Here is a 12262-nt window from a genome sequence, read left to right as displayed (position 1 = left end):
ACAAGTAATTATAAATATAATGTGATTCGTCTTGATATCTTACTCTGATACAAGTGATAAGAAGTATATTGGTAATTGGTTCAAGGAAGAAGCTTTGAGAGCTAAACTAAGAATATACCTGTTTTTTGTTATGCCGACATGCTATGCTTTCAAGTCAATCGGACTGATGATCTTGTTGATTTATGTATGTAATTTATAACGACATGTCTGCTACTTCTGAGTTGGCTATTTGGTTTAAAATCCTAAGCAGTTACGTATAAATGTAAATAATGAAGCTGTCACAAGGAGGGTGTTGTTGCTCTCTTCTGGGGTATCTATGATATCATAACTCTAACTCTATGTTTGTGACATTAATTTAGGAGATGATTAATTAGTGGGCACAATGTTGTACCCTAAGATATATTTTCTGATGACAAGCTTCGGTATTGGTACTAGTATACTTATAAACCAAAAACCGCAACTGATATCCTACCCTCCTGAAGAGGGTTGGGGAGGGTTGGGGTATTGGTACTAGTATACTTATAAACCAAAAATCGCAACTGATATCCTACCCTCCTCAAGAGGGTTGGCCAATTGGCCAACACCTGATGCACGGCACTATTAGACTGTAGAAAGACATATTTTGTGTCCCAACCTGCCTGATCTGATATTTTATTAGGCCTGTCTTTAGAATTTCTTTGCAGTCTTGCATCACTCCGAAAAAGGCTTCATCTTTATATCGTAAAGTGCACGTCTAAAACATTCTGTATATGTCGAGCAATGATGTTGGTGAACCAAGCAGCAGCCGCTTCGGACACATTTTTTGTCCATTTTTTTCATGACCGAAATGATCTCGATGTTGGTAAATCAAGAGGCAGGAGCCATCCTTAGAACTGGAGTGCCCCGCACAGTTCCCAGATGCATACCTATCTGTATAGATACAGAACCCACAAAAAAAAAATGACCGCCATCTTTACAGGGAAAGGAGTTTGCACTTGGACGCATAATGTGTCATTGTTTGTCCATAACTCAACCGATTTCCTGTTCCACATGGAGGGCTGTAAGACAATCCTCTGCTCAGGTATGTTCAGGTGATCGTTTTATTTTCAGCAAGTCCAGATTTGGGTCGGGATTATATTATTTAGATATAAATTGGTAGTGGGTATTTGAGGATGTGATCCAAACTAAATATGAGCTATTTCCTAACCCGGTAGTTTATGATCCTGAGCAAAATATGATCTCATAGCCTCCTTACATATCAACAACATTCAAGAACTCAATATATTAGCTGGCATATCTATTAAGCTTATATATTCTCTTGAAAAGTCTTGACTAGCAGTCGGATCCACGATTTACAATGAATTCTTTTCAGAGTCCTGCAGTCCGAACCAGTAAATTCTTATAGGGTCTATATGTCATCCTCTCGAGGGATAATTAGCATTACCGTGAAGGACTTTCATTAATCCAGGTTTCTTATTCTGTAAGCCTCTGGAGAAGTATCGGACATACTACCTTGAACATGGACGGATCTAGGAAGAGCACCGGGGGACACGTGTCCCCCTTAAAATATTTTTTACATTTTTTCCCCATTCTAAATTTTACAAAATTATAAGTGTGCCCTCACAATATTTAGAAATATATAGGTGTTTTTCGAAAATTTGTTTGGTGCCCCGTAACGTTTGTGTGCTAGATCCGCCCCTGATCTTGAAGGATATTCATCAATCCAGGTTTTGTCATTTGCCACATGGATGATGCTACAACTTGACTGCCGGTTCCGATATAAAAGAACCCAATAGCTTTCTGAAACTGAAAAATGCAGACTAGTGGCCTGAACAGTCACACTATGCTGCCATGACTCGTGAGGTTGTACTAATGTGATGAACCTGCTAATATTCTTAAAAAGATTGACAGAAATTAACGGGAACTCGCATATCCGGTCTTTCTTCATAAGATCTAATCTTTTATATCAAAAACACCAACGCAAGAATCTTTTGTTAATTTTTTTGACTCCTAAAATTATCACACGGCCTCAACTATGTTTTTAGAAAATGAATTTAGGTTCTTTTAACATTTTTCATCACACTCAGTTTTTTGGATTTAACTAGTAGTGTGCACCAAACTGGTATATATTAAATGTGTGAAAATCATAATAAATCCTCATAAAATTATAAAATTATTCCATATAACTAGTTATTTATTCCTGACCAAAAAAACAAACAAACTAGTTAAATATTATAATTTATTTATTTTGACATCATAATTTCCTTCATTATCATAAAAAATATATATGGAGACCTCTAGATTGTGGAGTCCGGAATATGCAGGGATATATACAGACTGGTATAATATATGGAAATCCAAAAAAACTGATAAAATCACGTAACAAGATGGTGGCATAATTTGTTACGCTTACCATAATCACTTAACATTTCCAAGACACTTTTAATGATAATTATGAAAGTCGGTACATAACAAAAAGAGTGATTAGTATTACAACCTCTTCATCTACCCTATGAATGTGGATAAACACATAAAATTTCATAGGAGACTTTCACAAGTACTATGGAAGAGGTTGCTGGAGTCAAAAGACTTCATGCACCACAACATGCAAGTTCCTCTAAACTCTACAACTAATATTTATGCATGTTTTTATATAGAATATACATCTGCTTTTCAGTTATTAGTTTTAGTTCGTATTATATATGATGTCTATGTATAATAATTACTTTTTAATTGAGAAAGTGTGATGATAATATTGCAGGATTTGAGTGTGAAAGTTCCGGCATGGGTGGAAGTTATGTGCACAGAGCTCTTTTTTAATCCATGTGAGAGTCATGAAGATTTCAGAAAGAATAAAGAGGATGGATTTTGCATCGATTGTCATCAGTCTTTCTGTTGCAATTGTCTTCCTGCCCACGCACATCACAGACATCTCAAGGTAATAATCATTTTATTGTATTATTATCAAAATTCTTTGTATTAAGATGTTTGTGAGCAGGGACGGGGTTAGGATTTGAAACTAGTTGGGGGCAAAAAAATTTTGTTTGGTGAACCAAATTCCCTGCCTATCGACATCTGTTAAATGCACTACTAAAAATGCTGCCTATACATTGCAGATTCGTAGATATGTTTATTGTGAAGTTATTAATCGTCAAGATTTATGCAAGTTCTTTGATTGTTCAGGGATTCAGGTTTGTAAATTACTGATTAATTACCTTCATGTCCTATGATCATCTGAGATACTCATACTAATGAGAAATGGAAGTAGTGTATCATATTAATGAGAATTCCCATAGAGAAATAAAATGATTTGTTGTGTTACCCCTCTAATGATATTTTAATCAGCATTAACAATATTAGCATGCTCCCAGACATATCATACAAATAAAGATAGAGTTATATTTCTGAAGCAAAGGTCTCAGCAGCCATCACCACAATGTCAGCAAAATAATCTGCGTTTTCTGCACAATTGCATCATCTGTAATAGGAGCTTGCAGACCTCACTATACTGCAGCCTGCAATGCAAGGTCAGTTTACGATGCACTAGTTAGTTTCAGATGAATCAAAGGGAAACATACTAACATTTGAATTTGTAAAATGAAAGCAAAATGTTGTTTTGTCGCGTTTCATTATATATCTGCAACTTAATAATTTGAGAAATCTAATGTAGTAGTGGCTTATTAAGTGGTTTCAATTGTTAGCAGGTATTCTCAATGTCTAGAGATGAACAAGCAGAGGAAGCTAACCAACATTCGATTGACGAAAAGGAAGAAGATTTATGTAATTGCGGGGGCGATGTGATTGAAACTCTTTCTTCTCCCAAGAGACAAAAATTAAGAAAAGGAGTTGCACTGAGGGCACCGATGTTCTAGATTACTTTGATATTGTTTTAATGTATCAATTTCTTGTTCCTCATTTGTCTCTAAACTGGTGTTTGCCTGTATTTTGAATTTTGTATCCTGTAATACTAAGTAATTTACTGTATCCCCCAAGAAATATCAATTTTATAAATTAGTATTTTTACACCCTGCTCCCGAGTTTTAAAAAGGGAGGAAAGCAAGTGAAGAGGAAGGAAAGTTATCTAACTTTCACTCCTACTCGTGCTCCCGAGTTTTTTAAAGGGAGGAAAGCGAGTGAAAGTGAGTGAAAATATAGCATAATTTCACTCTAAAACTTTCACTCCAAAAGTGGGATGAAAGTGAAAGCACACTTGCTTTCACTTGCATTCACTTGCTTTCTCTCCTAAAAAAACTCGGGAGCAAGGCCTAATGATGGTTTGTCTAATTTGTGTCTATACAATTAAATTTTATGCATTTAGCTCATTATAATCGATGTAGTTTTTATATATTTAGCGGGATCAATCAATATTAAAAAATAGGAGTCAATTAAAAAAAGTTAAATGAATAAAGTTTAGTGCTTAATCACACTAGCAAAACTGTTTTAATTAAGCACTCGCTCTTTTCTTTACAAATATAAAACTCTTTTAATTGTAAACAGATTGTCTATCTCTGTATTAGAGTTTTAAAATATTTGCCGAACCCATCTTCCTATCAAATACTACATTTTTGGTACTAAGATCTGGTGCTTACAAATTAAGGGGAAAAAATTATGTGCATGTATAAAAATGAAATTCAAGTTAGATAATGTGCAGAATGTTCATGCACAGTTGAACCTCGATAAAATAATATTTTGCCTGATCTCGATATAATGTATATAGTGTTTTTTTTACTCTCGATAAAGTAATATTTTTCGTTGGTGTCATGGTTATTATTTTAAAGTAATTTTCTGTACGTTAAAAAGTAAAGCGGGGGAAGATGAAAATAGAAACAAAATTAAAAGGAAACGTAGTAGTAGAGAGAGAGAGAGGTGTTGATAGCTGTCATGCGGAGCGACACTCCGCCGTCTTTTAGCAAGGGGGACGTGGAAGCATCTCTCTCGCGCTCTCTCTCTCTCCCCTCTCTCTCTCGCTGTATATACATACACACACAATGTACCCACATACATAAAAAAGAACCATGTTTTGTTTTCGGTGCAGCAAGAGTTCGAAAGAAAGAGTCGTCGGTGAGCTTAACGAAATCCGACCCTTCTTTAATTAATCTTCTATCTTCTGCTTACAATCTTTATGTTTCGTGTCAAATTTTTTGTTAAATTGCAATCTGATTCAGTTAAGCTAGGGTTTTTAAAGCTTATTGTATCAGAATTATTTTCGCACTTAGTTGGGCTAGCAAATGTTTGTATGTATATTTGATCAAAGTTTTTTTGTAACTTACCATGTTTGTGACTATTAATTTTGATGATCTTAGTTCCAAGATTGATTGTTTCGAAGACTGTAGCATTTAAAATTCAATATGAAGTTTTTAGGCAAAATAGTTACTTAAATACATATGAATTGCACTGATCTCGGGTTATTTGCTATGCTAGGCTTTACTTGTTAACAACAGTTCTTTGTCTTCACTTATATATGTTAGTAATACTTATTCATTTTTCGTGAATTATTACAACTGGAGTGAACTTAGTTACTCTAGAAGGGTTTGTGCTGATTTTATTGTACTGTAAAATGGTAATTAAAAACTTGTTTTCAGTGATCAGTATATGACTTTCGTGTTCATTTATCATCATTTTCTTTGGCAATGCCTGCACAAACTTGAATGTTAAAGGCAGCTGAAGGGAAAGAATTTATCTTTACTATATTTGTGAAGTTCATATATTAATTTATAGCAAGTAATATTGATGGTAATGTACTAATTTTAATTTGTAACAAATATATAAGTGGAAAACTCGGGATCTCTTGGTACCCTGTGATCATGTTTATATAGCAGTCTCACTCCCACCCATGCTCTTTGTTTAACAAATTACCCTTGGGTTTATGAGACAAATCTTCAGTTAGTGGTACTCAAATAGGAAACATCTATTGATTTCTAATGAAAATATTTCATTATGAATCTCTTGATGAACACACTCATACATAATGCATGATGTCTTTGAATCTTAGGAATATAGGTCAGCAATTTTTTGTTATTTGATAACTAGCTCGGGATTGGTCAACTATTGTTCAGAAATTGTAAAAAGGCAAAGCGGTCGTCAGTTGTTTCCCTCGTTCAATACCACAATAAGGAAACCCTACAGATACGCACAGGGATATAGACATAGGATCTTGGTGTCAATTACTATATATAAATATTATGTCTTTGTGTGCCTGGAATCAGCAATGAGCAATTTACTAAAACTCCTGCAATACAGATAAAGTTCATTTTACTATATGTTAAAACTGAGGAATGATGAAGGGCTATCTAATATCACAAGCTCAGTTGCGTGTACGTCATTCCATTGAAACTTTATTATTATTATTATTATTATTTTATTTTATTTTATTGCGAATTGTATGTATGCTGAGTGTTATATAGTTGGAATGGGTGACAACAAAGTTAACTTAATTACCTCAATGCCGACCTTTATCCTGAATTTGTCGGACTGGCTGTAAACTGAGTTTGAACCCCCGACATATATAAGAGCTGAAACTAAAGCATATATATAATCAACAAATAGGAAAATAAAATAGATAACTAAAGCTTCAAAGAGATGATATAATGGAAATAATTGTTAAGATGAGCCTAATAGCTGTTTATTGGAAACTGCTTCAAATAATGGAGTCCCTGAGCTAGAGTATAATTTTAATATGCCATCAAGAAAAGTTGTGTGGGAGCCAGTTGAGCGATATGAGGACTGAGCAGCGATGTTGGTAATTTTTGTTTGTAGTTCATTTATCAATCCAGCGCAGGCCTAGTATATCTCTTATTGTTCATGTTCACGTGCTTCCATGGGCTTCCATGGCTGTGGAAACACACACACACACACACATTATTGAACTTTGGATGACCCTATGACATCATAATAGCAATCTAAGTTGCTTAATTTGCTTCATGTAAGTAATAACGATAAAATGTATTCATAAAAAGAGAAAGTTTATAATTTGAAGCAACTATGAAATGAATCTGAGTGCTTATATGACTATTTATGTCTCAAAAAAAAGTGACAAGATATATGGCTTCTGTATTCAATATATTCTTTTTTCAGGATTCCACTTCTTATGGAATAATAGGAAGTATAACAACCTTAACTCTTACCCTATTGGCCATTGTCATCTCCATTGGTATATTCTGATAGAGTGAAAGTATCACAAATGTAGCAAAAAAGATAGATAATGACTATGTGTTTCAAGTGTATGTATAGTATGTCAATGGAAACATAAGATGGTGTGCCTGCATCTTTTTGGTTGTTATTGCCCAGATAGAGGAACTGGATTGGTTACAACCTAATCTGCATCATATTACTTCCTCACTTCTGTTCCTTATATATCTAAAAATTTGCACACGTGTCAGATTCTCGTGATTTTGAAGGACGTAATTTTCTAGCTTGAAATCAAGTCAAGTATCTAATTTGATGCTAGATAATTGTAGGGGTATACAGTTTCTTATCATAAAACTGAATGATATGTGATCAGCATGCTTGCTACAGACATCTTCCTCCTGTCAAATAATACCATATTATCTTAGTATAATAAATAGGTGTCTCTGAGATTTTCGTATGATATAATCCTGAAATGTGACTACACTTGTTCATTTTCAGTGCCCAGGAGCTTCAGGCTACTGGAAGAGCTTGAAAGAGGTGAACGAGGAACTGCAGATGGAATGATTAGCTATGGAATGGATGACACTGATGATCTGCACATGAAGTCTTGGACTGGGACCATAATTGGTCCTCCTGATGTTGGTTTTCTTTCCATACTCTCCATTTTTGCTTACAAACCTGACCACGAACTGCATTCATCTTAAATCTAAATAAGTTTGAGATACTTTGAGACTTTGACAGTTTTTTGTGCATCACTGCATCTCCATTAATGGAAATATGTTAACTCTTAATTACCTTGATCATGATTTATTATCTAAAAAAAACAAGAATTAAATTCAGTTTTTGGCACCTTTATGAACAGGTATGAAATGATATTAAGATTGAAAATAGCCTGTTGACGTGCTTTAGTTGGTTGAGTTGTGACAGAAATGATAAACAGTACATGTAAATGCAAATTAGTAGAGAATTTATACTATTTATTTGTGTGGTTCACATTTGTTGCGAGTCCTTGCAATCTGTATAAGATGTTTCTCTAAATGTATAAATATATCTTCATAAAAAATCCTTCTACCATATCCCACCCTGCGCTGATCTACGGATCTTTTTGTTTTGTATGTTTCACACATTTTCCTTGTGTATTAAAAAAGATATAAGCTATTAGCTCAGAATTATGCTAACAATTATATTTTGTGTTTGAGGTAAAACATTAAGTGCTGTACTAGTTACCCTGATTTAAAATGCTGATAGGTAGATAGAATGCCATCCACATACTGTAAGCTTTTGTGCCAAAGGCTTTGTTCACAGACCAAAGTTATTTTCAGCCCTTATCAATAAATTCAAGAAATGTCTTGCATTATAAAAAGGGTATCAAAGTAACAGAACACCAATTCTTTTGATATAAGTTCTTCATGTTATATCCTTTTTTATTACTCTCTTTATAAGCTAATCATGTCTTTGTTTATCTTTAATAAGAATGCGGCGTGAAATATATAAACTAATTTTATAATGTTAATTTGTGCATGGCAGACTATTTATGATGGGGATATTTACGAGGTAAAAATATTCTGTGGCATGGACTATCCCGATAAACCACCGATTGTGAAGTTCGAAACACAAATTAACTTGACTGTCGTTAACCAGGAAACTGGTTTGGTAGGTGTTGCATCTGAATACGTGATTGACGTTATTTAAATTTGTAAGTTATTAGGTAAGCTTACTTCATGCAAATTTACAGGTCGAACCAAGATTGTTTTCTCTGCTTGCTGAGTGGCAGAGGGATTACACCATGGAAGATATTTTAATTGAGCTGAGGGATGAGATGCTGTCATCAAAGAATCGCAGACTAGCTCAACCTCCAGAAGGTAATTACCGTTCACCTCCTCTATAGTTGTACTTTCAGGAAGAGTAGTGTGTATATGTGTGGTTTTCTCACTGCTCTCTGTGTTGTTTTTACTTACTGCTATGTATATAGAGATTCACCTCCCGAGGGTATCATTTCGTTGGGTGTTATATGTTGACATCACAATCTTGTTTTTGGTTGATTTAAGTATTACGAGTGTGTTCAAGAGAACTAGTAAGATCCGGGATAAAACCATTGAAAAATGAAATATAGAAGAATATATATAAGCTCTTTGAGCTGATGCAATGCTTGATGAATTAAAAACGGAGGCAATTAAGCGGTAGGCAGGCAAAGTACTATGGTGCAGCTTATAGGCAATTGTACACTTGAAGTTAGGTCTTGCTACTAATATATTTAATTTGATGTAGAATGTGGTACATGATTATGTAGTACTTGGTCCGAGGTGTCATTTATGGTGTCTAATAAGGTTTTTTCAAAAATATGTGTATACATTCCTTTACAGTAATGAATTAATGGGATTACCATGAACGAGAATATCATTCCTGCATAGGTTTTACAAGATCCCACAAGGGTTACCTAACCAAACATTTATAAACCCACTCAGGGCGAAACCATGAGCCACTACGCACTAAGGCCTTGTTTGTTTGGAGGGATTATAATCCCCAAATTATTACCCTATACATCTCAATTATAAAGGATTATAATCCCATGTATTCATATTCCAATCATTGTTCGTTTCAGTCCATTTTTTTGGGATTATAATACCTTGTGAGAGGAGGTATTCTAATCCCATGGAAATGAATCATAAAGGTGATTGCGATACAATTCCATGGGATTATAATCTTTTATATTTAAAGAAAATAATATAGTTATCCCAAGATTATAATCCTTAAAAAAAACATGGTCTGAGGGATAAATCAGGCCAACCATATTGTTGTTAGCCAGGGTTTGACCTCCATATTAGTAGAGACCAGAAGTATCAGTGAAGCTAGAAGCCACTGATACATGCCGATCGATCTTTCTTAACCAGGTTTCTGGAAATAGAAATAGTGCAGGATGTGGCTATACTGTGTTATGTTTAAATAGTGATGCATGCTTTATCCGATATACTGTTTATCTAGTTCTTACCAGTTACTATGTACATAATGCACCTCACAAATGCAGAAGTTGCATTTACACTGAAAGTGCTTGCACTTTATGGAGTCTCTGACAATAGATTCTGTTGATGTTTTAGGAAATGATCAGGGAACGATGGACCCCCAGCGGGTAACAAAATGTTGTATCATGTAAGTTATGGAAGTTGCACTCCAAAGATGTGTTACATAAACTACATGCACCTGGCTGTTGCATCTGCAAAACATGTTGTGTCTGAATCTTACATGTTTGTAACTGTAACAAAAACGTAACTAGGCATGTGTCTTCTCCACCTATCAGAATAAATTGGACTTCAGATGAAATGCATATTGCTCTCCTGTGTTTTTAGATGTAAAAGTGTTTCAGCAGATTTTTTTGGCTATATATGTTAGCAAAAGATTATGTTTGCGGGAAGAGAAAACACAAATATATGAAATTTAGCGCTCGCATATAAACAAAATCCTGAATGGTAATTGAGAGGCCCTCGAGTCTTCCCATTCCATTCCCCTTGCAGAGAAAGATCTGACCTTCGTAATTAGTTGTTTAGAATGGTTAGCTTTACTTTAGTTACTCTGCAAATTTTCATATGTACAAGGGAATTGGTTCTTGGAAGCTGACTGCTGCAGCATAACCCTTTCTGCGCTTATTATCCACAACCGCAGTCCTTTTCCGTGTGTATTATCTTCTGAACCTCTGTTGCAACGTAGGACCTGACCCTGTTATTTATATTACTTGATTTGGCTAGTAATCTGGTTCCTGATATTGTCAATATACGTTCTGATATTATTAACTTATCACTCATTAATTCTAGATAAGAAAAACAATAAAATAAGTATGGTATGTTCAAGGCACTATAGCTTGTGAGATTGCATTTTACTACTTGGTAAGTTTGTCTTATAGCCAATATTAGGTGGTGTTTGGTTCATGATTAGTGAATCCAATTAACAAAAATCGAAACAAATCATTCCTTCCACACCTTTGGCACTCCCTTCATTTCCATATCTCTCATTCTTATTCCCATCTGACACGCCCCTTAATTTGTACATATTACATGCTTATTTGCCCATTAGTGAATAGGCTCAGGCATAAATCCTTCAAGCATTTGTTACAGGAAGATGGTTGGTGTTTAACTTATATCTTACAAAGATCGGTCAAGACGTCACGGTATTAAAAGAATGCATTAATGGATCATGTTTAATGAGTCCGGGTAACGGAAATCGAAATCTCTCGTACAGTCCATGGGATACCCATTTCCAAATCCCTCGTTCCCACCCACAATAGAAACACCCGGTAGGTAAATTTTTTGGTTTTAAAGTTCAAAAACATTGAAGTTGAAAAAACCTGTTTAAGAAGGAATTCGATCGAAGCCCCCCTCTGATAACCACAATACATCAGGATCTCCGTAGTTATAGGTATCAAGAATCGCCCCCTAGGATCCTGGTCACCGTCAAATCATCCAGAAGTTCTTGTATCTTTAGGGCGCAAGGGACAGGAACTTTCCGAACTAGCATATAAAAATGTGGTTCATATTATTGAACGAATACAATACTATAGAAACCCATGAGCACAGAACATGAGTTTGCTAGCTGGGGAAATTCCAAATGAAAACATAGATTCATGGAGAGGCTCTGAAAAACCTTATCTCAGAGAGCAAAATGACAATGATTTGGTCGGGTGTTGATCTTACCACCATCGAGCTTCATGGTCACATCAAACTGAAGACTGAAAACGAAAACTTATAATATACAGACTTGAATATAAAAAGTATGTCAAGAAATATTTATATATATCAAATCAGATCATTTTCATCTTTTGATTACTAGACATTTTGTTTTCTTCTTTTAATATCGCTCCTCCACAACATTCTTTCTTGGAATTCAACCATTAGTAGTACACTTGTTATGGGAGGGAATATTTGTTTATATATCAGGATAAGAAGAAAGGGAGACATATTCACAACAGTTTGCATGTTTTCAGGGCCTAAACTTTAACAACTTCTTTATTCTTTTTTTTATTATTATTATTATTATCTAGAATCCAATCAATTACGTAGAAACGCATAGATTGAATGCGTATCACAATATATGATATTGAATGAGCAGCTTCGAAGATCTTGCACCCATGAACTACTAGACAAGCACAAGTGCGAATCATTCGATG

General features: G+C 34.8%; 2 protein-coding genes across 2 annotated transcripts; both read left to right on the top strand.

Moving 5' to 3' along the window:
• Positions 1-17: 17 nt before the first annotated feature.
• LOC135150785 (protein RGF1 INDUCIBLE TRANSCRIPTION FACTOR 1-like) lies at positions 18-3963 on the top strand. The gene is made up of 5 exons (XM_064087901.1): positions 18-1060; positions 2741-2917; positions 3096-3170; positions 3351-3506; positions 3684-3963. Exons 1-5 carry the CDS (start codon positions 986-988, stop codon positions 3849-3851), a joined length of 651 nt encoding a protein of 216 aa, XP_063943971.1. The 5' UTR covers positions 18-985; the 3' UTR covers positions 3852-3963.
• Positions 3964-4824: 861 nt separating this feature from the next.
• Positions 4825-10600, top strand: LOC108206063 (ubiquitin-conjugating enzyme E2 variant 1A). The gene is made up of 5 exons (XM_017376236.2): positions 4825-5040; positions 7606-7745; positions 8635-8760; positions 8843-8969; positions 10203-10600. The coding sequence occupies exons 1-5, from the start codon at positions 4995-4997 to the stop codon at positions 10256-10258; spliced, it is 495 nt and encodes a 164-aa protein (XP_017231725.1). The 5' UTR covers positions 4825-4994; the 3' UTR covers positions 10259-10600.
• Positions 10601-12262: the final 1662 nt, after the last annotated feature.

This window comes from Daucus carota, chromosome 2, assembly GCF_001625215.2.
Source record: "Daucus carota subsp. sativus chromosome 2, DH1 v3.0, whole genome shotgun sequence".
In the NCBI taxonomy this organism is placed as follows: domain Eukaryota; kingdom Viridiplantae; phylum Streptophyta; class Magnoliopsida; order Apiales; family Apiaceae; genus Daucus; species Daucus carota.
The sequence above is the reverse complement of the archived record's forward strand: the minus strand, read 5'-3'. Positions and strand labels throughout refer to the sequence as shown.

Excerpts from the sequence above, each read along its gene's own strand:
- LOC135150785 (XM_064087901.1), top strand. The coding sequence starts at position 986 with ATGTGTCATTGTTTGTCCATAACTCAACCGATTTCCTGTTCCACATGG. Across the intron at positions 1,061-2,740 it reads TAAGACAATCCTCTGCTCAG|GATTTGAGTGTGAAAGTTCC; the intron begins GTATGTTCAGGT and ends ATAATATTGCAG. Across the intron at positions 3,507-3,683 it reads ACTGCAGCCTGCAATGCAAG|GTATTCTCAATGTCTAGAGA; the intron begins GTCAGTTTACGA and ends AATTGTTAGCAG.
- LOC108206063 (XM_017376236.2), top strand. The coding sequence starts at position 4,995 with ATGTTTTGTTTTCGGTGCAGCAAGAGTTCGAAAGAAAGAGTCGTCG. Across the intron at positions 8,761-8,842 it reads TTAACCAGGAAACTGGTTTG|GTCGAACCAAGATTGTTTTC; the intron begins GTAGGTGTTGCA and ends GCAAATTTACAG. Across the intron at positions 8,970-10,202 it reads ACTAGCTCAACCTCCAGAAG|GAAATGATCAGGGAACGATG; the intron begins GTAATTACCGTT and ends TTGATGTTTTAG.